Raw genomic sequence first — 24,042 nt, forward strand, 5'->3', positions numbered from 1 at the left:
GTAAATCCAGCACTGGGTGTGGCAGCCATCAATAGCCTTACCCTTCAAGAATTTGTCCAATCATCTTTTGAAGCCATCCAAGATGGCGGCCACCGTTGGCTTCCACGGGAGTGAGTTCCACACTGTGGCGAAGTGCTTCTGCTGAATAGGGATGATGAAATGGAAACCGCCTTACCTAAAATAGCCACCACCTCATCGTCCTGTATGACTTCCAGGGATCCCGAGACGACGAAGCAGAGGGCATCCACGCTTTCCCCTGCATGGTAGATGAGGTCTCCGGGGGCACAGTGGATTGTCTGGAACTCCACCGCCAGGGCCCGTAAGCAGCCATCGCTAGCTAGCCGAAAGGCCGGGTGCTCGTTGAAAACTTTCCGGTTGAGATGTACACAGATATCTGCTCTCATGTCTTTGGGACAAATCGAAAGGACCTGGGAAAAGAGTGGAAACATGGCAGTGACAGGCAAATGGAAAAGCCAATATTCTGTGCTTGGGGTAGAGATTCCCTGTCTGTGATTAATTATTATTATTATTATTATTATTATTATTATTATTATTATTATTATTATATCTCGCCCATCTGTCTGGGTTTCCCAGCGACTCTGGGTGGCTCCCAACAGAATTAAAAGCAGAACAAACCATCAAACATTAACAACTTCCCTAAACAGGACTGCGTACAGATGTCTTCTGAAAGTCAAATAGCTGTTTATTTCCTTGACATCTGACGGGAGGGTGTTCCACAGGGAGGGTGCCACTACCGAGAAGGCCTTCTGCCTGGTTCCCTGTAACCTCACTTCTCACAGGGAGGGAACCGCCAGAAGGCCCTCGGCGTGGACCTCAGTGTCCGGGTTGAACAATGGGGGTGGAGACACTCCTTCAGGTATATATAGTGCCTTATACCATTCAAAGAGTTTCGCCAACATTATTTTAGCAACATCACACCTGTACTGTAGGCCCGTATTACTGTATCCATATTGCATATATGGAGACTGAGGCTGGCAGAAGCAGATTGCCTCAGGCCAACTCGAGAATAAAGATTATTATTTATAATGATTATTATATTTATATTATTGTATTATTATAATACAGTGGTACCTTGGGTTACATATGCTTCAGGTTACATACACTTCAGGTTACAGACTCCACTAACCCAGAAATAGTACCTCGGGTTAAGAACTTTGCTTCAGGATGAGAACAGAAATTGTGCTCCGGCGGCATGACAGCAGGAGAAAGTCCCATTAGCTAAAGTGATGCTTCAGGTTAAGAACAGTTTCAGGTTAAGTACGGACCTCCAGAACGAATTAAGTACTTAACCCGAGGTACCACTATACAATATGAATATTATATATTATAATTATATATTATAATTATATATTATAAATTATATATTATATATTATATATTATATTAATAATTAATAATATAATATACATATTATATATATTATATAATATAATAACCAGTATTATACTGTTTATTACATTTATATCCTACTTTTCCTCCCAGGGGCTCAATGTGACATATATACTTCACCCCCTCCCTGTTTTATCCTCAAAACAGCCCTGTGAGGGAGACTAGGCTGAGAGGTAGTGACTTGTCCAAGGGCACCCAATGAATTTCATGGCTGAGTTGGGGTTCAAACCCTGGTCTTCAAGGTCATAGTCCAGCTCTCTAACCGCTACACCACCCTGCCTTTATGGCAATGAAATTCACGTCGTGGAATTCACGGCAGAAGAAATACTTGAAGGCGAGACTTTGTTCCAGACCTACCTACGTAGCTTCACATGTCCTCACACTGCGCCCTTATCACCAATCTCTTCCCCACATTTGGCTTCCTGAAGACAAGACTACAGGCTCGTTTATCTTTGATTTATCGCTTTACCCTAATGCCATTCGTACGGGGAATCTATAAACATGAAATCTAATCAAACAGAAACCTTTTAGCAAATCAAGAACTCTCTTTCGCTGTTCTCGGTAGGTTAAGCTCTGCACATGTTGATATTGGTTATTTAAATTAGTCATCTGGGATGGGGTGAAACACGGCTAGGGATGGGTGAATATACCCTCTAAGGGTGCACAGTGTCAGGAGTTCAGCATACACTCAAGTAGGACCCTGGCAGAGACACATGCCCGACTGGCATGTTCCCTCCCTCCTGGTCGATCGTTCAGGAGCTTCAAAAGCTTTCTTCTGCCCGAACATCACAGCGACCAATGCCAACTGACACCGGCACACTTGGGGATCCTCAGAGTTTGTGCAGTTGCATAACACACCTCAGCAACTCAGCATTTTGGCTAATCTACTTTATTTTCATACAAACACACACGGAGCACTGCAACATGGCTCCTTCTCTCTCTAGCATCAGACAGCAAAGAGAAAAAGAACAAAGGACAATAGTCCCACTTCACGGAACACAGTAACACAAACATCCTGTCTCCGTCACTTTCCACTCAGTGGAGTCAAAACATATACCGTCATGTGAAAGACAAAAATCCCATGACTGCAATCATGGAGCAGGAATTCTAACACAGAGATGGCTCTGCACCCCATGTTGGCGACCCCTGATTTAAAATCTCATGCAGAATGCCCAAACCTCATCTTCCAAACGTCATCCATATTTCACAATTTAAACAAGGATAAGAGCTGTTTGGCAGTGGAACGGACTCCCTTGGAGGATCATGTACTCTCCTTCACTGGAGGTTCTTAAGCAGAGGTTAGACGGCCATCTGTCAGGGATTCTTTAGTTGTGGTTCCTATTCTATGATTTTATGGCCTTGCCTTTTCCTAATTATTTAGCTTCTTTCTGGGATTCTTCCAGCCCAGTAGAAAGTAAGCCTCACCTAGTCCAGTGGGGCTTAGAGAATGATCCCAAACATGGCTCACTGAGGGTGAGAACCATGCCACCCTACCTTGGGGCTTTATTGAGCTGTGGGGCCACCACTTAAACTTCACCCCTTCCACACATGGTGGAATCTCTGGCGCAGAGATTGAGCCCAGAGCCACTATGTGACAGCAGTGGGGTCAGCTCAGCCCCATGCCCTCCTTGCCTGGAAAGCCACAGAAAACCAGCACTAGCCTGTTTTCTCCTGCTCTGGAGAGTTGGACTCGTACCAACAGCTTCAAGTTATGAGAAAGGAGAATCCGACTAAACATCGGGAGGTACTTTCTGACAGTAAGAGCTGTTTGACAGTGGAACAGACTCCCTCGGGAGGTTGTGGACTCTCCTTCCTTGGAGGTTTATAAACAGAGGTTGGGTGGCCATCTATCATGGATGTTTAGCTGAGATTCCTGCATTGCAAGGGGGTTGGACTATTGGACCCTTGAGGCCCCTTCCAACGCTACGATTCTATGATTCTACAGTAGATTCTCGGGTTGTGAACGTGATCCATGTGGGAAGCACATTCACAACCCGCAGCGTTCACAACCCGCAGCACTGCATGTGTGCACACAAGGGTCGCAATTCGGTGCTTCTGCACATGCGCAAGCACCAAAACCCGGAAGTAACCAGTCCTGATACTTCCAGGTTCAGTGCGGTGCGCAACCCAAAATCGCGCAGCCCGAAGTGTCTGTAACCCGAGGTATGACTGTATTTCCACCTGCCCATTTGGCAGGAGGAAACAGGAGGTCAATGATGGTGGAATGAGATTGGCATCTCTCCACAGGCAGTGGTCTGTGGGATTGACAACACAGGCTGGCAAGGCTGGCAGAGGGACAACTCCACCCAGCCCAACCCCAGCCCAACACAAAGGGCGATGCATTGCTCTCTTACTCCCTGAGAAGTGCATTTAGGATTATATTGTAAAATATCACTGAAGAAAGGCCTTTAACAGCTCTTGTTATCCTTTTCATGCTGCCATAAAGAGCTCTGGTGTGTTGAGAGAGAGAGAGAGAGAGAGAGAGAGAGCGCATGAATGTGCAGGGAAGAATCCTGATGCGCTCAGATATCTTAGTAGTGTCATCACTGCAAACGGCGTCCCTTTTTGTAGATACAATAGTGGCACTTTCATCATGTTCTCCAGCAGTTGGGAAGGCGAGACCTCCACTGCGCCGAAGAAAAAAGCCAGCTAAATGCATCAGGAAGAATCCAGTAATTAACCGAAGTGATGAGCAAAAAAGGTTCTATTTGCGCAGCCAGCCTTAAGCCATCTCCAACTGAAGACGCAGAGAAAGAGAGGTGGCCCCTTTAAAGAACAAGGGAACAAAGGCCTAGCCCCAGGATATGTGCTTGATTTTTAAAAAAATGCCGTTTTTGGAAATGGATTTGGCTTTTCAAAAGGGAGCAGGAGAGATAAGTGGAAAACAGTGTAAGCTTCAATTAAAAAGGCAAGGACTCTGAACCCCGGATCCTCCTTTCACATAACCAGTGGCGTGGAGTGGAGTAGAGTGAACATTACAGTTGAGCTGGGATGATCTGGGTTATTCAGTATACTCCAGGGGAATCACACATACTTTGAATTCTCTGCATATGGTGGGATGCTAGCCTAGCCTTCTGCCTAGTTTTCAGCATGGGGGAAATCTGTCTCATTGGGGGAGCAGTTCAGAGCTATGTGCATCCCCCCCAGCAAACTAAGAGGGTGGAGGCCAAACGCAAGGGACAACTTTGCCAAGTTCTTTCCACTGTCTAATCCAGGAAGGAGAATCTGTAACCTTCTGGGTGTTGTTGGACTCCGGCTCCCATCAGTACCAGGAAATCATGGCCAGTAGTCATCCATGATGGGTGCTGTGGTCTTGTAGTGCAGTGGAACCTTGGTTCTCAAATGGCTTGGTTGAGGAACAAATTGGAACCCGAGCACCACAAACCCGGAAGTAAACGCCTTGGTTTGCGGACGTTTTTTGGAAGCCGAATGTCCAATGCGGTTGTCGGCTATTGTTTCCGGGGCGCCTGCTCCATTCGGAAGCCATGTCTTGGTTTTCGAACGTTTCGGAAGTAGGACGGACTTCCAGAACGGATTACGTTCGAGAACCAAGATACCACTGTATTTGAAGGACCACAGGTTTCTAATCTATGCTGTGAATTTTAGGTACACCTACCAATGCTCTGTCATCATTATACAATGATTCTTCTGAAGTGGGGTGGGGTGGAGGAGGGTGAAAGGAAGGCACAGTCGGATCAAGTTTGCATATGTTATTTATAAGTAGATGCAGATGGGTGCAAATTTAGACAACAAGTCAAATTGGATGTGCTGCACCGTTGTCTTGCCTTGGTAATAGACTGAATGAGTGTCAATACAGGTAAGACCAAGGCACTGTTAGTGGGTGGTTCCCCAGACCGGATGGATGGGACATTGCCTGCTCTTGATGGAGTTACACTCCCTCTGAAGGAGCGGGTATCCAGCTTCTGGGTTCATTGCTGTTGCTTGAGGCTCAGGTGGCCTCAGTGGCACAGAGGGCCTTCCATCAGCTTTGTCTGGTGGACCAGCTACGCCCCTATCTGGACAGGGATAGCCTAGCTTCTGTTGACTTTGCTCTTGTAACCTCTGGTAACCTTAGAATATTGCCATGTGTTTATGGGGCTAGGGACGTGGGTGGCGCTGTGGGTTAAACCACAGAGCCTAGGGCTTGCCAATCAGAAGGTCGGCGGTTCGAATCCCCGTGACGACGGGGTGAGCTCCCGTTGCTCAGTCCCTGCTCCTGCCAACCTAGCAGTTCAAAAGCATGTCAAAGTGCAAGTAGATAAATAGGTACCACTCTGGCGGGAAGGTAAACGGCGTTTCCGTGCACTGCTCTGGTTCGCCAGAAGCGGCTTAGTCATGCTGGCCACATGACCCGGAAGCTGTACGCCGGCTTCCTCGGCCAATAAAGCAACATAAGCACCGCAACCCCAGAGCCGGCCACGAATGGACCTAATGGTCAGGGGTCCCTTTACTTTTACTATATGGGGCTGCATCTGAAGACAGTTTAGAAACTCCAGCTTGTGCAGAATCTGACGACCAGGCTGCTCACAGGGGTTAGATGGTTTGAGCATATAACAGCAATCCTGGCCTGAGTGCACTGGCTGGTCCCAACTCAAAGTGGTGGTTTTGATCTATAAAGCCTTAAAGGGCTCAGGACCACAAGATCTCAAGCACCGCTTCCCCCCATATGAACCTACCTCAGGCATAGGCAAACTCCGGCCCTCCAGATGTTTGGGACTACAATTCCCATCATCCCTAGCTAACAGGACCAGTGGTCAGGGATGATGGGAATTGTAGTCCCAAACATCTGGAGGGCCGGAGCTTGCCTACGCCTGACCTACCTGGACCCTGAAAAAATCATTCAAGGCCCTTCTTTGTGTTCCTCCTCCCTGAGAGGTCCAGACAACAGGAACACGAAAATGAGCTTTTTCTGTGGTGGCTCATTGCTTGTGGAATGCTTTCCCCAGGGAACCTCGCCTGGTGCCTTCATTGCTGTCAGGGAACTGACATCAGAGGGAAAGGAGGTGATAGGGCTCCCAGAGACTGGGAGAGACTCAACAGCCAAAGCAGGGACCAGCAGGGGGAGCGCGGGGTCTCTGGAGGAGGATCTCAGGAATACTGAGAGAGATGCAGCAGCGCAGGCAGGAAGCAGGGGGGAGAAAGGGGTGAGAGACACGTCCAGTGAAAATAGTGGGGAGGTGTCAGAAGCAATTGCAGGGAGACCCATGCTTCGTCGGAAGCTGTCACGTCGTGAGTCCAGGAGACGTGTTTCCGTTAAGGAACTTCTTTGTTGGAGGCGTTTCCGCAAACAGCCACTGTCGGACTCTAACAGTGACTAGAGCAGACATGTCTGAGGAGCTCTGTCACACACAGAGGTTTGTGGGGCCGCACAAACTCTGAAGGGGCACCATTTTAAGCACAAGCAGCTAATCATCCCCTGATAGCAGTCCGACAGTCTCTGTACGCTGCCTGTGCAGGAGAAAGCATCATGAGCGACCCAGCCGGAGCCGGAGGAGCAGGGGGAGGAGCTGATCCAAGCTTGGAAGAAAGATGCCGAGCATTGGAGGTCCAACTGGCGCTGCAGACGGCGAGGCTCGAGGAGAGGAGGGCTCAAGATGCAGACAAGAAGGGGAGAACCACTCAGTTCCCCAGAAAGGTACCAGGATTGGTGCAGAAGTTTGGGGGGGACCCCAAGGATTACCATGCCTTTAGGACTGAAATGCAATATGCCCTGAATGTCCAGTTTGATGAGTTCCCTGATGAGGAATCTCGAGTTGCTTTTGTAATTGGGCATCTTGAGAAGGGCGCGCGAGACTGGGTTCGACCCCTGATGGCAACGCACAACGATATCCTAAAGGACACTATGAAATTTTTTCGTGCAATGGATATCATGTTTTCCAGCGACATTGAGGAAGGGGTGGTGCGCAGACAGTTAATGGCTTGCAAGCAGGGAAGCAGATCTGTCCGTGAGTACTGGACTGAATTTACCATGCTGATTCACAGATTGGGGTGGGATTTATCGGCAGCACCCATTCAGATGCTATTTGAAGAAGGTCTTTCTTCAGCTGTGAAAGACGAGCTGGCCAGGAGCCCCAGGGCGGTGTCTATGGATCAGCTGACCAAATCTGCGCTGACCATTGGAGCGCGCCAGGAGGCAAGAGCCTTGGAGAGGCGGGAAGGGAGAGGGGAACGTTGGAAGGAGTTACGCATTCCAGACATTCCTGAGCCAGCTTTCCCGCCGGCAGAGCCGATGGAAATCGGAACAGCCCGCGCGCGCGCAGTTTCAAAGCCCAGTGAGGGGGCGAAGAAGGAGGGAAAGGGAGCCCGGAAATGCTATCTCTGCCAACAGCCAGGCCACTTTGCCAGAGTCTGCCCCCAGAGGAAGGAATGGCAAGGAATGGTGGGGGCTGTTGAGGGGGAAGAGCAGGGAGAAACGAAGCAGGTAAAAGCCAACGCCTGGTTGCCATCAGGGCACTGCAGCCAGGCCAAAGAGCAGTGAAAGTGCCCCTTCCCCAAGTGCCAGTGCCAGAAGCTCCTCGACCGGCTCTAGTGATTGAAGTGTCGCTAGAGCTGCAAAATGGACACCCCCTAAAAATAAAGGCACTGTTGGACTCAGGCAGCTCCTGCAATTTTATGAGCAAGGAGTTTGCTGCTGAACACCAGATACAGACTATCCCTTTAAGCAACCCCCTGCAGGTGACCACGATCGATGGCAGGGAACTGTTGGGAGGAGGAGTCAGCTTGCAGACCATCCCAATGATAATGAGGGTGGCAAGGCACACAGAACTGATAGCGTTTAATGTGGCCACCTTGGGAGGTGCTCCCATTATTTTGGGAATGAGCTGGCTAGCCCTACATGATCCGCTGGTGGGCTGGCATCAAAGAGTGGTTTCCTTCGGTTCCGCACATTGCTTAGAACACTGCAGGGGGGAAAAGGGGTCAGCAGGGGCCCAAGCCACCCTGGCAGGGACTGAAGTAGTGGAGAAGGGGAAGGTGCCACCACAGTATGCTGATCTCAGCGACGTGTTCAGCGAGAAGGAAGCTGACCAACTACCTCCGCATAGACCCTTTGATTGCCAGATCAATTTACTCCCTGGAGCACAGCTTCCTGTAGGCAAGTTGTATGCCATGTCAGACAGGGAAATGCAGGAGTTGCGAGCGTTCATTGACAAGAACCTGAAGAGGGGCTTCATCAGAGAGTCCAAGGCAGCGGGGGGTAGCCCAGTGTTTTTTGTGGACAAAAAAAACACGGACAAGCCGAGGCTGGTATGTGACTTTCGGGCCCTAAATGCAGTGACAGAGCCGGCGGCTTTTCCTATGCCCAGGATTGATGATATTTTGACCAGGGTGCGGAAGGGAAAGATTTTTACAAAGCTGGACCTAAGGGGGGCGTACAACCTGATACGTATAAGGAAAGGGGATGAATGGAAGACCACCATGTTCACCCCTTTGGGGGCATTTGAATACTTAGTTATGCCTTTTGGATTACAAACAGGCTCCGCGTGTTTTCAAGCTTTCATGAACCACGTACTGGGGCCTTTGCTCTACAAGAATTGCGTGGCCTTCTTAGATGACGTGTTGGTGTATTCGGAGAATGAGGAGCAACATGTGAGAGACGTCAGAGAAGTGTTGAGCAGGCTGCAAGCCAACAGACTGTGGGTGAAACTGGAGAAGTGTCAGTTTCATACCAAGGAGGTGGAATTCCTGGGGTACCGCTTGTCAGATAAGGGGTTGGCCATGGACCCCGGCAAGGTTCAAGCGGTGCTGGAATGGAAAACACCCAAGACCAAGAAGGATGTGCAGAGGTTCCTAGGGTTTGGAAACTTTTATCGTAAGTTCATCCGCAACTTCGCCCACCTGACGGCGCCCATCACGGACTGTCTCAGCAGCAAGAAGAAGTTTGTTTGGACGGGGGAGGCGGAGCGAGCGTTTGAGGAACTGAAAAGGGCCTTCGCCTCTGGCGAACAACTTCTACATGTGGATTTACAAAAAAAGCTGAGGGTCAAAACAGACGCGTCGGACAGAGCCATAGGGGCGGTGCTTCTTCTGCAGCCGGGGAAGGAGGGGTCTGAGTGGCGACCGTGTGCCTTCTTTTCGCGGAAGCTGAACAAGTCTGAGAGGAACTACACGGTGTACGACCGGGAACTTCTTGCAATTTATGAGGCCTTCCGGAGATGGAGGCACCTACTAATTGGTGCACAACAGAAGGTGCAAGTGTGCACGGACCATAAGAATCTAGAGTATTGGAGAACTGCGCGAGTGCTCAACCAACGGCAGTTGAGATGGGCCCAGGAGTTCTCCAAATTTAACTTTGAGATTTGTTACGTACCAGGCCCGGAGAACGTTAGGGCGGACGCTCTCTCACGCAAACCTGAATATTTGGAGGGAGAGGGTGTACCCGAAGAGACCCATGTCATTCCCGAGGACCGCTGGGTGTGTGGGGCGGCATTGGTGGGGCAAAGGGAACTGGTAGAGGGAACGGGGCAGGATGAATACGCCCAGGACAAACTCAGGAGTCTTAGGAGGGAGGGAGACAAACCCGGGGGTTTTGAGGAGAGAAATGGGGCGTTGTACTACAAGGGAGCGTTATACATACCTGAAGGGGAATTGAGGGAAAAGGTACTCAAGCAACTGCACGATAACCCCACAGCAGGGCATTTTGGGCAACACAAAACCATGTGGCTGGTTACCAGGGAATTCTGGTGGCCCAAGGTCAGGGAAGATGTGCGTGAATATGTGAGAGGGTGTGACCGATGCCAACGAGCCAAGGGGGAGAGGCGGGCACCGGCAGGTTTATTAGAACCACTACCCACGCCGGAAAGACCGTGGGAGGCAGTGGCAATAGATTTTATGACTGATCTGCCCAGGTCCAAAGGGAAAACAGCCATTATGGTGGTGGTAGATCTGTTAACCAAGATGGCCCACTTTATAGCCTGCTCACATGCGGTCACAGCAGAAGAAACCGCCAAATTGTTTGTGGAAAATGTGTTTAGGTTGCATGGCGCCCCCTTGAGGGTGGTTTCGGACCGAGGGAAACAATTTACTTCCAGGTTCTGGAGGAAGCTCATGAGCTTACTGCATGTAGAGGTTAATTTCTCTACTGCCCGTCATCCAGAAACCAACGGGCAGGCGGAAAGAGCTAATGGTGTCCTCCAGCAATATTTGAGGTGTTATGTTAATGACAGAGAGAATGATTGGGTGGAGAAGCTGGCGTTGGCAGAATTTGCTTACAACAATGCAGAGAACGTGTCCACGGGGATGAGCCCTTTTTTGGCCAATCACGGGTGTCATCCCCGAGCCTTCCCAGGGGGGGAGGGGGAGAACTGGAGCGTTCCAGCAGCAGAACAGTTCGTTGAAGAAATGGAAGCGATCCATCGCCAACTCCAACTTAATTTAAACCGGGCGAAGGAGGAATATAAGAGGCAGGCAGACAAAACCAGAAGGGAAGGGGAAAGCATTAGGGTGGGAGACCAGGTGTGGCTGTCCACCCAAGGGTTACCATTTAAAGGAGGTTGTAAGAAGTTAAGACCCAAAAGACTGGGCCCATTTGAAGTCACGCAACAGGTCAACCCAGTGGCTTTCAGACTCCGGTTACCGAACCACATGAAGTTGCACCCAGTGTTCCACAGATCGTTGCTGTCACCGTATATAGGGGACAGAGAGGGGAGGGTCAATAGGGGACCAGCGATGGAGGAAAAAGAACACAGCTACCATGCAGCGGAGATCCTAGATTCCAGGTGGAAAGGAGAGCAAGTAGAGTATTTGGTAATGTGGGAAGGGGAACCGGAGTCGGAAAACACCTGGGTCAGGGCAGAGGATGTAGATGACGAGGTTCTAATTGAAACTTTTCATCAGAGATTCCCTCGAAAACCCCAGCCAGTGGCGAGGTTCCGGAGGGAATACTTCGCCACCACAGACGAAGAAGAGGAGTTGGAGGGGTTCTCTGATTCCGAGGTGGAGGAGGATTCAGCGAGTCGGAACAAAGACCGATGGAGGGAGATGTTCGAGACGTCGGAAGATGAAGAGGATTCGTTTCGGGGTTTCAGCTCCTCACCGCCCAGAGGAGAGGGAGGGGGCGGGGGGGAAGGGGGCCCTGGAGGGGAGGTGGATGTCAGGGAACTGACATCAGAGGGAAAGGAGGTGATAGGGCTCCCAGAGACTGGGAGAGACTCAACAGCCAAAGCAGGGACCAGCAGGGGGAGCGCGGGGTCTCTGGAGGAGGATCTCAGGAATACTGAGAGAGATGCAGCAGCGCAGGCAGGAAGCAGGGGGGAGAAAGGGGTGAGAGACACGTCCAGTGAAAATAGTGGGGAGGTGTCAGAAGCAATTGCAGGGAGACCCATGCTTCGTCAGAAGCTGTCACGTCGTGAGTCCAGGAGACGTGTTTCCGTTAAGGAACTTCTTTGTTGGAGGCGTTTCCGCAAACAGCCACTGTCGGACTCTAACAGTGACTAGAGCAGACATGTCTGAGGAGCTCTGTCACACACAGAGGTTTGTGGGGCCGCACAAACTCTGAAGGGGCACCATTTTAAGCACAAGCAGCTAATCATCCCCTGATAATTGCATATCTCTTGTCTCAGGCCTTTGGCTAATTAAACAATCTATGGCCTTTTAAACTGGGGGCGGGGTATTGTTTTGGTTTGTAACTATGTTATATATCTTTTTCTTTCTATATTGTAACGCCCCTATGATCTTTGGCTAAAGGGCGGTATGGAAATTGTAATAATAATGATAATAATGATAATAATGATAATAATGATAATAATAATAATAATAATAATAATAATAATAATAATAATAATAATAGTAGCATCACATCCTAGTGGGGATAGGCTGTAACCAGGTGACCTGCTCGGTCTATGGTCCAGCTGTTCCTTGTGTAGATTCACAGCCTCAATCGCCACTCACTAAATTCCTTATCTTTAAACCAGACATGGACTGGGTATGCCTTCAAACAGACAGCACTTTCAAATAGAGAGATGTCCTCCTTAAAATAGGACACACAACCACTGTGCTCTTGCTTCAAAGAAAACCCAGAAAATCCTATTTCGATTCCTTTTAGCCTTTCTGTCCTATACATTATCAGCTAATAACGTGGATAATGTGAACTGTGAATGATATTGTTTTCGAGAGGACGCCTCTCAGCATCCCTGGGGTTGACCCAGTGAAAGATGCTGTCTTTAACCACTCTATTGCTCTCTGCAGTTGTTTCGCCACTGTATGAGTCTAGAAGAACCACATAAATGTCTGGGTATTGGATAGATGCTCTCCCCAACCCGGGGTGTTATTAGCTTTCTACTAAATTACAGAATTAAGCATGCGGCATGACGCCTCTTTTCACCCAGTGGAATCCTATTTCATCGCAACAACCAACAACGAGTCGGCTACTGCCTTTGCTCCTTCGCTGCTCGATTCCAGAAGACTAGGAGTGCATGGTTTTCAAAGACCAGTTATTGAGGCTATCAAAAAGGCTGTCATGTAACAAATCTGAAGCACAATGATCATAGTCAGTGACTGTACCTTGTTCATGCAGAAAATGTGCAAAATATAAGCTGCTCTGAAGGTGGTGGAAACCTCATCCCCAGAGCTTTCACACAAAAACAGTAAGAGCCCTGACACATCAGATCAACAGCCTTTCTAGTTCAGAAACCCACCTACCCCCAGCAGATAATCAGGTGCTTAATGTGAAACCAGAAGCAGAGCAGAATCACAATAGTTTTTTCCTGCTCATGACTGCCAGGGATTGGTGCCTCTGAGCCTGCAAAGGATGGTGAAGAAATCCGATTCAGCTTGTGTTTAAAGGCGAACCTACCAAAATCATACTTTCCAAAAGAAGACGAGGATCGAAACACAGCCATGCTTTGCAATTCACACTTCTTTGAATTTTGCAATACAGTTCTCAGACCAAAAAAAAAGTGTGCGTTTGGGGAAAGGGTGAGGATATTGCTGGAAATAATAGGCAACAATGCATTATGCTAAGGGGAATTGATTGCAAAATGTGCACATTAGTAAAAAGTGTTAATTAGGAGACATTTGCAATGAACTGAGGATGAATTTTCATGGGAGTTTTGAAATAATAACAATAATAATCGCAAATTACTGCAGAAACACAGAGGAGTGAATTGTTGTTGTTGTTTAGTCATTTAATTGTGTCCGACTCTTCATGACCCCATGGACCAGAGCACGCCAGGCACTCCTTTCTTCCACTGCCTCCCGCAGTTTGGTCAGACTCATGTTTGTAGCTTCGAGAACACTGTGCCACCATCTCATCCTCTGTCATCCCCTTCTTCTCGTGCCCTCCATCTTTTCCAACATCAGGGTCTTTTCCAGGGAGTCTTCTCTTCTCATGAGGTGGCCAAAGGATTGGAGCCTCAGCTTCACGATCTGTCCTTCCAGTGAGCACTCAGGGCTGATTTCCTTCAGAATGGATCGGTTGGATCTTCTTGCAGTCCATGGGACTCTCAAGAGTCTCCTCCAGCACCAGAATTCAAAAGCATCAATTCTTCGGCGATCAGCCTTCTTTATGGTCCAGCTCTCAAAGTGAATTATAGATTGATAAAATGAGAAATGGGGGGGGGGCTGAGGATGACAGATCCACCCACCCCTAGATCTTGGTGGAAGTACACAACCATCATAACTAGTAGCAATTGATTGTTGTATTCTGTTTGCCTACCTTGTCCCTCTTTTAAAGCCACCTCTCTCTATATATAAGAGAGAGATCCATTTGACTCAGAAGTCCCCTGCGCGTATGGGGGGGGGGGAGAATGCTACTTTATTATGGAGTGGCCTCATTTTCCTTCTAAACAGGCCGAGTTTGTTATTAGTACATACGACGATTTTAAGGCTTTGGTAAATGCACTTTGACTAAATGGATCAATACATATGTGGTACTTGGAGGAAAACCTGGAAACAATCCATGGCCGGGTGGGAAAAAGAGATACCATTTTGCCTCTGTTGAGAAAGCAAGCTTCAAATCCCCAAGGAGATGCATCTCACATTGTTTGCCTTTTCCTCTGGCATTTTCTTAACACAGGCAGTTTAAGATAAGCTTCCAGAGCAGCTGAAAAGAGCTCAGCAGGGAAGAGGGAAGATAAAAAGAAAGGTGTGGGATGGTTTGCTGGGAGGACCGGCACAAAGATGTTTGTAGATTAGGGCTGTGTACTAGAGTGACAAACCTCTGCTAAAAGGCTTTGCCCTGTCCCAATTTCCTTTTGTCTCCATGGTCTGCCTTCTGGGTGGCTTAGCAAATGCTACAAAATCGGTTTGTTGTTGTTGTTTAGTCGTTTAGTCGTGTCCGACTCTTCATGACCCTGTGGACCAGAGCACACCAGGCACTCCTGTCTTCCACTGCCTCCCGCAGTTTGGTCAAACTCATGCTGGTAGCTTCGAGAACACTGTCCAACCATCTTGTCCTCTGTCGTCCCCTTCTCCTTGTGCCCTCCACCTTTCCCAACATCAGGGTCTTTTCCAGGGAGTCTTCTTTTCTCATGAGGTGGCCAAAGTGTTGGAGCCTCAGCTTCAGAATCTGTCCTTCCAGTGAGCATTCAGGGCTGATTTCCTTCAGAATGGATAGGTTTGATCTTCTTGCAGTCCATGGGACTCTCAAGAGTCTCCTCCAGCACCATAATTCAAAGCATCAGTTCTTCGGCGATCAGCCTTCTTGATAGTCCAGCTCTCACTTCCATACATCACTATCGGGAAAACCATGGCTTTAACCATACGGACCTTTGTTGGCAAGGTCATGTCTCAAAATCGGTTAAATGCAGTTAATGAGAGAGACACCGGGGCAGCGCAATTGTCCCAGGGATTCTTTCAAGTCCCATAAAATCGGCCATGCTAAAAGCAGGGTTGCAAAACAGACACTCGCCTTGTGCCCTGTCCTGAGTCACCACAGGCGACCGGGCCAGGATCCGCTGGCTAAAAGTGCACTGTCTCTTTTGAACAGGAATTGGTCCTTCCTAAGTTTGCAAGCCAATTTTTTAATTTTGTTTTTAAATGACGAGAGAAAATGTGCTGAAATTAGGCCCGTAACCTTCATGTGTTCTGCTTACGCACATTTTCACAAGACTCAAGTGATAAGGACATAAGGTCCAGTGCTGAGGGCCTTCTGGTGGTTCCCTCACTGCGAGAAGCCAAGTTACAGGGAACCAGGCAGAGGGCCTTCTCGGTAGTGGCGCCCGCCCTGTGGAACGCCCTCCCATTAGATATCAAAGAAATAAACAACTATCTCACGTTTAGAAGACATCTGAAGGCAGCCCTGTTTAGGGAAGCTGATGTCTTAATGTATTTTAATGATAAATACTTAGTTCCTGGGCCATGTCACAGGCTCACACACTATTCAAACACAGACATACCCTTAAGACAGGATTTGTGAAGGAAAAGACAATGGGGAGGCTTTTCCATTTTCCTTTGACCTTGCAGAGAAAACATTTGGTCAGTTTGGGACAGTTTGGGAATCAAAAATGGTTCCAGGTCGGTCTTCCTGTGCTGATCTATGTATGTACTTGGTTGGTACACTTATGAACATATAACATATATCTAAGACCTCAAAATTCCTATCACAACGCTTAGAGGGCATGCAATCCCCAAATTAGCATCTCCTCTGCTCTTTGTGGGAACACGGCCAGCATTTCTGTCTCCTTACCCAACGCCGATGTGCTTTAAACAAACTGCAGATGTTGCAGACTGGGTACCCGCCTCAAAGGCTCAGAACTGTTGGGTGTGAATATCATCAATATAATCATTCTGAGATTAAAGGAGCAGCCGTAAATGCTCTTAAAATACACCAGGGTGTTTGATGCCATTTAATCCTGAGTCGATCCAAGAACAGGCTGAAACCTCTTTGCTCCCACGCGAAACCTGAAATGGTGCCCCGATATACAAAGCCTGGTTTAATGAACCGCTTGACTAGATCTGATTGGAATAATCTCATGTAGAGCTTGTCAAGACTGCTGTATTTCTGGAGAGAGGTATTTTCGCCTTCTTTAATTCTGCAAATCAATGAAAACTTTTCTTGGGGGCAGGGGAGAAACTAATGGAAACCGCAACCCAAATTATATCTATTATTACATTTATATCCCGTCTTTCCACCAGGGAGGGCAAGGTGTCATACAAGGTTCTTCCCCCCCCCCATTTCATCCTCACAACAATCTAATGAGGTTGGTTAAACAAAGAACTAATGACTGCCCAGGGGTGCCAACTTGAATAAAATATGGGGGGGAAGGTAAGCCCCACCCACATATAAATGATCACAAGACACAACACAGACACACCATTTGAATGGCAATGCCCACCAGCTTTAGGGAGAGGTCTCAAATATCTTATTAGCATTTATTAATTAAATTCATTAGTCACTTTTTTGCTGCAGGCAATTCAAAGCATCTTACTAACATTGCATATGCACATTTAATGTACATATGCATTTAATGCTATGTGTGTGGGAAAATATGTGTAGTACGCAAGAATTGTTTACATTTTTAGTGGAACCCAGGGATGTGGGTAGACTCATCTCTCATGTAAATCATAGAATCATAGAATCATAGAGTTGGAAGAGACCACAAGGGCCATCGAGTCCAACCCCCTGCCAAGCAGGAAACACCATCAGAGCACTCCTGACATATGGTTGTCAAGCCTCTGCTTAAAGACCTCCAAAGTAGGAGACTCCACCACACTCCTTGGCAGCAAATTCCACTGTCAAACAGCTCTTACTGTCAGGAAGTTCTTCCTAATGTTTAGGTGGAATCTTCTTTCTTGTAGTTTGGATCCATTGCTCCGTGTCCGCTTCTCTGGAGCAGCAGAAAACAACCTTTCTCCCTCCTCTATGTGACATCCTTTTATATATTTGAACATGGCTATCATATCACCCCTTAACCTCCTCTTCTCCAGGCTAAACATGCCCAGCTCCCTTAGCCGTTCCTCATAAGGCATCGTTTCCAGGCCTTTGACCATTTTGGTTGCCCTCCTCTGGACACGTTCCAGTTTGTCAGTGTCCTTCTTGAACTGTGGTGCCCAGAACTGGACACAGTACTCCAGGTGAGGTCTGACCAGAGCAGAATACAGTGGCACTATTACTTCCCTTGATCTAGATGCTGTACTCCTATTGATGCAGCCCAGATTAAGGAGCAAGATGAGCATTGGAGGTGAAAGACCTTGGAGATGCACTTGATATCGAGCGTTTCAGAAAAGTCCATCCTTCATCTTTATGTATCTTAGCATCACGAAATCCCGAAAGCATGGGTAGGCAAACTAAGGCCCGGGGGCCGGATCCAGCCCAATTGCCTTCTAAATCGGGCCCGCAGACGGTCTGGGAATCAGCGTGTTTTTACATGAGTAGAATGTGTCCTTTTATTTAAAATGCATCTCTGGGTTATTTGGGGGGCATAGGAATTCGTTCATCCCCCCCCCAATATAGTCTGGCCCCCCCACAAGGTCTGAGGGACAGCGGACCAGCCCCCCTGCTGAAAAAGTTTGCTGACCCCTCCCCTGCCCGACAGCAATCAAGAAGCCCAAAGCGGGGCGTGGGAGAATCTTTATCTGGACTTAACATTTTGTTGCTAGCAGTGAGCTCCCTTAATTGAAAATGTTGGCTGAGCAACCACTGTTTGCAGTTCTCTGTGCAACGACCTATTTTCCCGTGTAACCCATTAATTTTTCAACTGCTGTCAAGTGTGTTTCAATTAAAAACCAAGGAATTTAAATCCAAGATGAGTATTCCCCTCTCCCCCACCCCACCCCACCCCCGTTCCCAAGAACTGCTGTAAATATTATTATGGCCGCTTAAGAGATCTTATCTGAAGAGTGCTTTTCTGGCACTCTTCTGGGCCACTTCAGGTAATACGTTCTTAAGACGTGTCAAGTGCACACTTAAGGAAGAGAATGCAGCCAGCATCTGTTAGCAAAGAATTGAGTCCTCCTATGTATGCAGATGACACAACATTGATGGCAGAAAGTGAGGAGGAATTAAAGAACCTTTTAACAAGGGTGAAAAGGGAGAGCGCAAAATATGGTCTGAAGCTCAACATCCAAAAAACGAAGATCATGGCCCCTGGGCCCATCACCTCCTGGCAAATAGAAGGGGGAGAAATGGAGGCAGTGAGAGATTTTACTTTCTTGGGCTCCATGATCACTGCAGATGGTGACAGCAGCCACGAAATTAAAAGACGCCTGCTTCTTGGGAGAAAAGCAATGACAAACCTAGACAGCATCTTAAAAAGCAAAGACATCACCTTGCCAACATAGGTCCGTATAGTTAAAGCGATGGTTTTCCCAGTAGTGATGTATGGAAGTCAGAGCTGGACCATAAAGAAGGCTGATTGCCGAAGAATTGATGCTTTTGAATTATGGTGCTGGAGGAGACTCTTGAGAGTCCCATGGACTGCAAGAAGATCAAACCGATCCATTCTGACGGAAATCAGCCCTGAGTGCTCACTGGAAGGACAGATCCTGAAGCTGAGGCTCCAATACTTTGGCCACCTCATGAGAAGAGAAGACTCCCTGGAAAAGACCCTGATGTTGGGAAAGATGGAGGGCACAAGGAGAAGGGGACGACAGAGGACGAGATGGTTGGACAGTGTTCTCGAAGCTACAAACATGAGTCTGACCAAACTGCGGGAGGCAGTGGAAGACAGGAGTGCCTGGCGTGCTCTGGTCCATGGGGTCATGAAGAGTCGGACACGACTAAACGACTAAACAACAATAACAACAACAACATGTATGCTTGTTGAGGAGCCTGAATAAGTTGCAGATCCCTGTTGAGAATGCACAGATATACGAGGGGCTGCTGCTCACCAGCCCCACCTACCCCCTCTCCCTTGCCAGACCCCAAACCCCCTTGCCAAATGCCTACCCTTTGCATCTCACCCAGACCCCGCAATTTGCAGCCACGCAAAGAAAACCCAGGTAAACTGCTACGCAAAGAACCTGACGCCTATGTGCTGCCTACACTGCTGTAGGCAGTTTACGTCTGAATACCAGTCTCTGGGAATCCGGCCGCTACTGTATTATGACCAACGACTAAGAGCCAAAGCTGCAACACTAAAGCAGAATGCTGCATAGACACAGCACACCTGGTATCCTCAACTGGTGTTACAGGGCTTTTCCCCTGCTATTTGAACACGTTTTAAACAGATCAGAGCATCTACAAGGCTGCATCCCATTTCGCTCAGGTGTTGAGTCAAATGCAGGTCTACCTAGTCTAAACCGAAAACTCACACACCGAATCTCATGCCTCTGGACAAATGTACAGCCAGGTGCTATTTTAAGAAGACACACTTTCTCCGTGACGTATTGGACAGCCGTTATTTTTAAACCCTCACGTTCCCATACGATTATCATTTTCTGTCGCCATAGGAACCTTGCTGCAAAGGTTTAAATATAGCATCTTCCCCCCCTTCCACCCCGCCCCCAGGGATATACAATTCTTCGCTACTCCTTTTCTTATTTGGTTTGTAAAGGAGGGAATTAAACTTCTCATAACAGAAGACATTACTGCCTGCAATGTACCAGGTGAGGCTGGGGTAAAGAATGCTATCTAATATAATAAATCCCACTGCACAGATCGAGATGAGTTTCTTGTTTGAGACATCCACTGACTGCAGATGCGGAGGAGCTTATGGCAGGGCTAACCAACACAATGTTCTTCAGATGCTGGGGACTACAACTCCCATCAGCACCAGCCAGTGGTCAGGAAGTGATGGGAGTTGTAGTCCATTTGGAGGGCATTTCATTGGCTACCAATGGCCTGTGGTCCCAAGACTCGCAGAAGAAAAATCCTGCTACATATTGCACTGCAGTTATCGAACTTATCCAACGGTTGGGAAAAGATAAATACGCTGATGTATTTGTTTAAGCATCATGGAGCTGGGAAGTAAAAGGCGATAGTTAGAAAGGCCACAGAGAATATATATGAAATCCAATATTTCAAAGAAGGAAGAAACAACTAGAAGCAGGGCTTAATATCCACCAGGAGCAAAGCAGTGGCACTAAAGGAAAAAATATGCAAAGTAATTTGATAAAGGAAAAAGGATTCAGAATATTAAAGAGAGATTGTTCTTTTAAAGGATCAGTATAGTGAGTTCTGAACCAAACACCACCCAACTTCTGCTATGCAGTAACAATTTTGCAGAAGCAACTGTACCTGAGAAGTTCAACAAACTAGGGAATGCAATATCTTTTTCTCTCTCTTTTGCTTTAGTGCCCCGTTTATTTTCATTAAGTGAATTTTGTATCCATTTGTAAAAAAACAAAAACAATCAGTCTGACTTTCACATTTATTCATTAGCCCAATGGGGGGGACCTCCAACCACTAGGATATTAGGCTAAGTGGAGTCCTAATAGGACCCATGACACCACTTTCCCCCAAACCACACCCTCCTGCCCAATACCTGATGTCGTATGTGACACTTCTTGTATCGCATGGGAACTCCCTAGTGCAGCCAATGGGCTTGCTCTCAGCACCAATCAGCTGATGAACACTGAGGGAGAGTCCCTTTGAAGTATGTTTGCTCTGCCCATCAGATGATTGGTGCTGCGACCTGTACCAGTTAATTATGCACTTAAGCAGTTTGCATATCTTTGCTTATCTTCCATAATTCTGCTTTTGCCAGTCAAGGAGGGAGTAGTGAAATATGAAGCCCTTTTGCACGACCAGCTGCTGGAATTTTTTAGAGAAAATCCTACTGCGATTTTACTAAATATTACCCATACACTTTGAAGCTTACCTTCTCAGTCTTAAAGACTAGAAAGTTGATTTTTTTAAAAAGGAAGGAAAGAAGGAAGGAAGGAACAAACGAACTCAGGCTATTGCCAACTGATTTTAATGCCAATTACTGCAATTGTGTCATGCTATCATGGGTGTAGGGACGCGGGTGGCGCTGTGGGTTAAACCACAGAGCCTAGGACTTGCCGATCAGAAGGTCGGCGGTTCGAATCCCCACGACGGGGTGAGCTCCTGTTGCTCGGTCCTAGCTCCTGCCAACCTAGCAGTTCAAAAGCACATCAAAGTGCAAGTAGATAAATAGGTGGGAAGGTAAACGGCATTTCTGTGAGCTGCTCTGGTTTGCCAGAAGCAGCTTAGTCATGCTGGCCATGTGACCCGGAAGCTGTCTGCGGACAAATGCCGGCTCCCTCGGCCTATAGAGCAAGATGAGCGCCGCAACCCCAGAGTCAGTCACGACTGGACCTAATAGTCAGGGGTCCCTTTACCTTTACCTTTATCATGGGTGTACAGAACACAGACCATTCTACCCTTAAAAAAAACAAGTATGCATCATAGTAACATTATTTAATGAATAAGAATGGGATTCTGAATTGTTACACCTCTCCTTCTGCTCTGAAAATGGACATTGGCTTAACTTGACCAGCCACTGGGGTTTCACACTCACACTCACACCCACAAACACACACGTATCGTACCTTCTCTGTGTCGATTCCTTTGGACATTGACCAGGTGGAGACGATATAATCCATGACTCGTTCGCTAAGGCCTTTGGGGACTTGGTACAACTTTAAGAAATCTCTCACATTGTTCAGCATCTCATGGTAGCGGTTGGTGTTGGCGTACATCTGTTGGAAAATTGTGGTGACGTTCCCGAAAATAGTTGCATAAAGGAGAGCTGAAAAAGAGCAAGAAGCAGAATTAGAAGCGCTAAGCGGTTGGCGTTCACGTAACATGCCCAAGCCGTGCTCCTTGTTTCACCGGGTGCACTGAGCAGCAAAGCTCCACCTATGCCAGTCATGCCCGCCATCTTGGCCTCCCAGAGTGCTGTGCCTCTGGAACCATGCAGGACTTTTGGGAACATGGGTTGGCAGGTATGACTCTGTGGGCCTTTGCTTTACACTATGCCCCACACTTAATCATGGCCACTGGTCCCATCACCTCCCGGCAAATAGAAGGGGAAGAAATGGAGGCAGTGAGAGACTTTACTTTCTTGGGCTCCATGATCACTGCAGATGGTGACAGCAGCCATGAAATTAAAAGATGCCTGCTCCTTGGGAGAAAAGCAATGACAAACCTAGACAGCATCTTAAAAAGCAGAGATATCACCTTGCCAACAAAGATCCATATAGTTAAAGCTATGGTTCTCCCAGTAGTAGGAAGTGAGAGCCAGACCATAAGAAGAATGGAAGTTTTGAATTCTGGTGCTGGAGGAGACTCTTGAGAGTCCCATGGACTGCAAGAAGATCAAACCTATCCATTCTGAAGGAAATCAGCCCTGAGTGCTCACTGGAAGGCCAGATCCTGAAGCTGAGGCTCCAATACTTTGGCCACCTCATGAGAAGAGAAGACTCCCTGGAAAAGACCCTGATGTTGGGAAAGATGGAGGGCACAAGGAGAAGGGGACGACAGAGGACGAGATGGTTGGACAGTGTTCTCGAAGCTACCAGCATGAGTTTGACCAAACTGTGGGAGGCAGTGGAAGACAGGAGTGCCTGGCGTGCTCTGGTCCATGGGGTCACGAGGAGTCGGACACGACTAAACAACAACAACAACATAAAACTGGACTCAGTGAAAAATGAAATACAAATAAAATAAATGTTGTGTTGCATCTTCGCCTTTGCACCCTTGGGAGCGAGTCCTGATTATTTCATTGGTATGCCTGCAGGCCTTTGGGCCAGGATTGTAGTAGATTTTCTGCTGTGACTTGAAAATTACAGCGCATTCAGATCTGCAGAAATCTGATCAACGCCGGGAGATGGAAAAATAGGGCAGCTTTTATAACAGGCAGGCAGCATTTTAAATAAACAGAGTTTAACACACGTCGCTATGTACCAGCCAGAGTGCCCACTTTCAAGCAAAGCTAATTCAAAAATAGCACAGAGTTTATATATGCATGCACCCTCATAACCACCCTCCACACCCTTTCAGGGAAAATAATGTTCCACCATCATGTTGTTCAGCTCTAAACATTTTCCATTAATTTCAGTGACATTTGCTTGACTCTTCCAACAATTCCAGTGGAATTACAGCTGCAGGTTTTAGAAATGACTGAAAATCTTTGCATGGTGGTTCCCAGTACGTCTCAGCAGTCAGGTGAATCTGTAATGGCTCAGATGATTAAACCTTTCAAATGGCACCAGTTTTTCCACTACATGTTGTCTTTTGCTTCTGAGGGGGGATAGGTCACCTGGTTGCTGTTTTTTATGTTTTTTATGTTTTTATTAAAATATTTTCATGAGTAACAAAAGTACATTCAGTGTCTCTGTTTTCAAATCATAGAGTCCTTCATGCAGGTCAGTTATATTCAGTTTGAGACATTTTGATGTGGTAGCATGGGGTTGGTGGGGGAAGATAATTGGGGAGACAAAGGGAGGAAACAGGCATGGGGGAGGGACAATAAACTTCCATTCTTTTTTGTAATATATGAGCCAAGCATTTGTGTTAGCATCACATGGGTTGGTATCTTGATTTTGCTGACGGAGGGCAAGAGATAACCACCACCATCATTTTAATTGTATGCCGCCTTTCCATAGTTAAAACAAGGCTCAAGGCAGCTTACAACATGACAAGATTTACATAATTACCAACATAGGTAAAGGTAAAGGGACCCCTGACCGTTAGGTCCAGTGGCGGACGACTCTGGGGTTGCGGCGCTCATCTCGCTTTATTGGCCGAGGGAGCCGGCGTACAGCTTCCGGGTTATGTGGCCAGCAAAA

At 47.5% G+C, this 24,042-nt stretch overlaps 1 protein-coding gene across 1 annotated transcript in view; it reads right to left on the reverse strand.

The window, feature by feature from the left end:
- The window catches only part of KCNH5 (potassium voltage-gated channel subfamily H member 5), a 221,879-nt gene that overhangs the window by 68,899 nt on the left and 128,938 nt on the right, over positions 1–24,042 (reverse strand). The window contains 2 exon segments of the mRNA XM_082216907.1: positions 176–428; positions 21,802–22,001. Coding sequence (XP_082073033.1) covers positions 176–428; positions 21,802–22,001 — 453 coding nt within the window.

Source organism: Podarcis vaucheri, assembly GCF_965113315.1.
Source record: "Podarcis vaucheri genome assembly, chromosome: 1".
NCBI classification, from domain to species: domain Eukaryota; kingdom Metazoa; phylum Chordata; class Lepidosauria; order Squamata; family Lacertidae; genus Podarcis; species Podarcis vaucheri.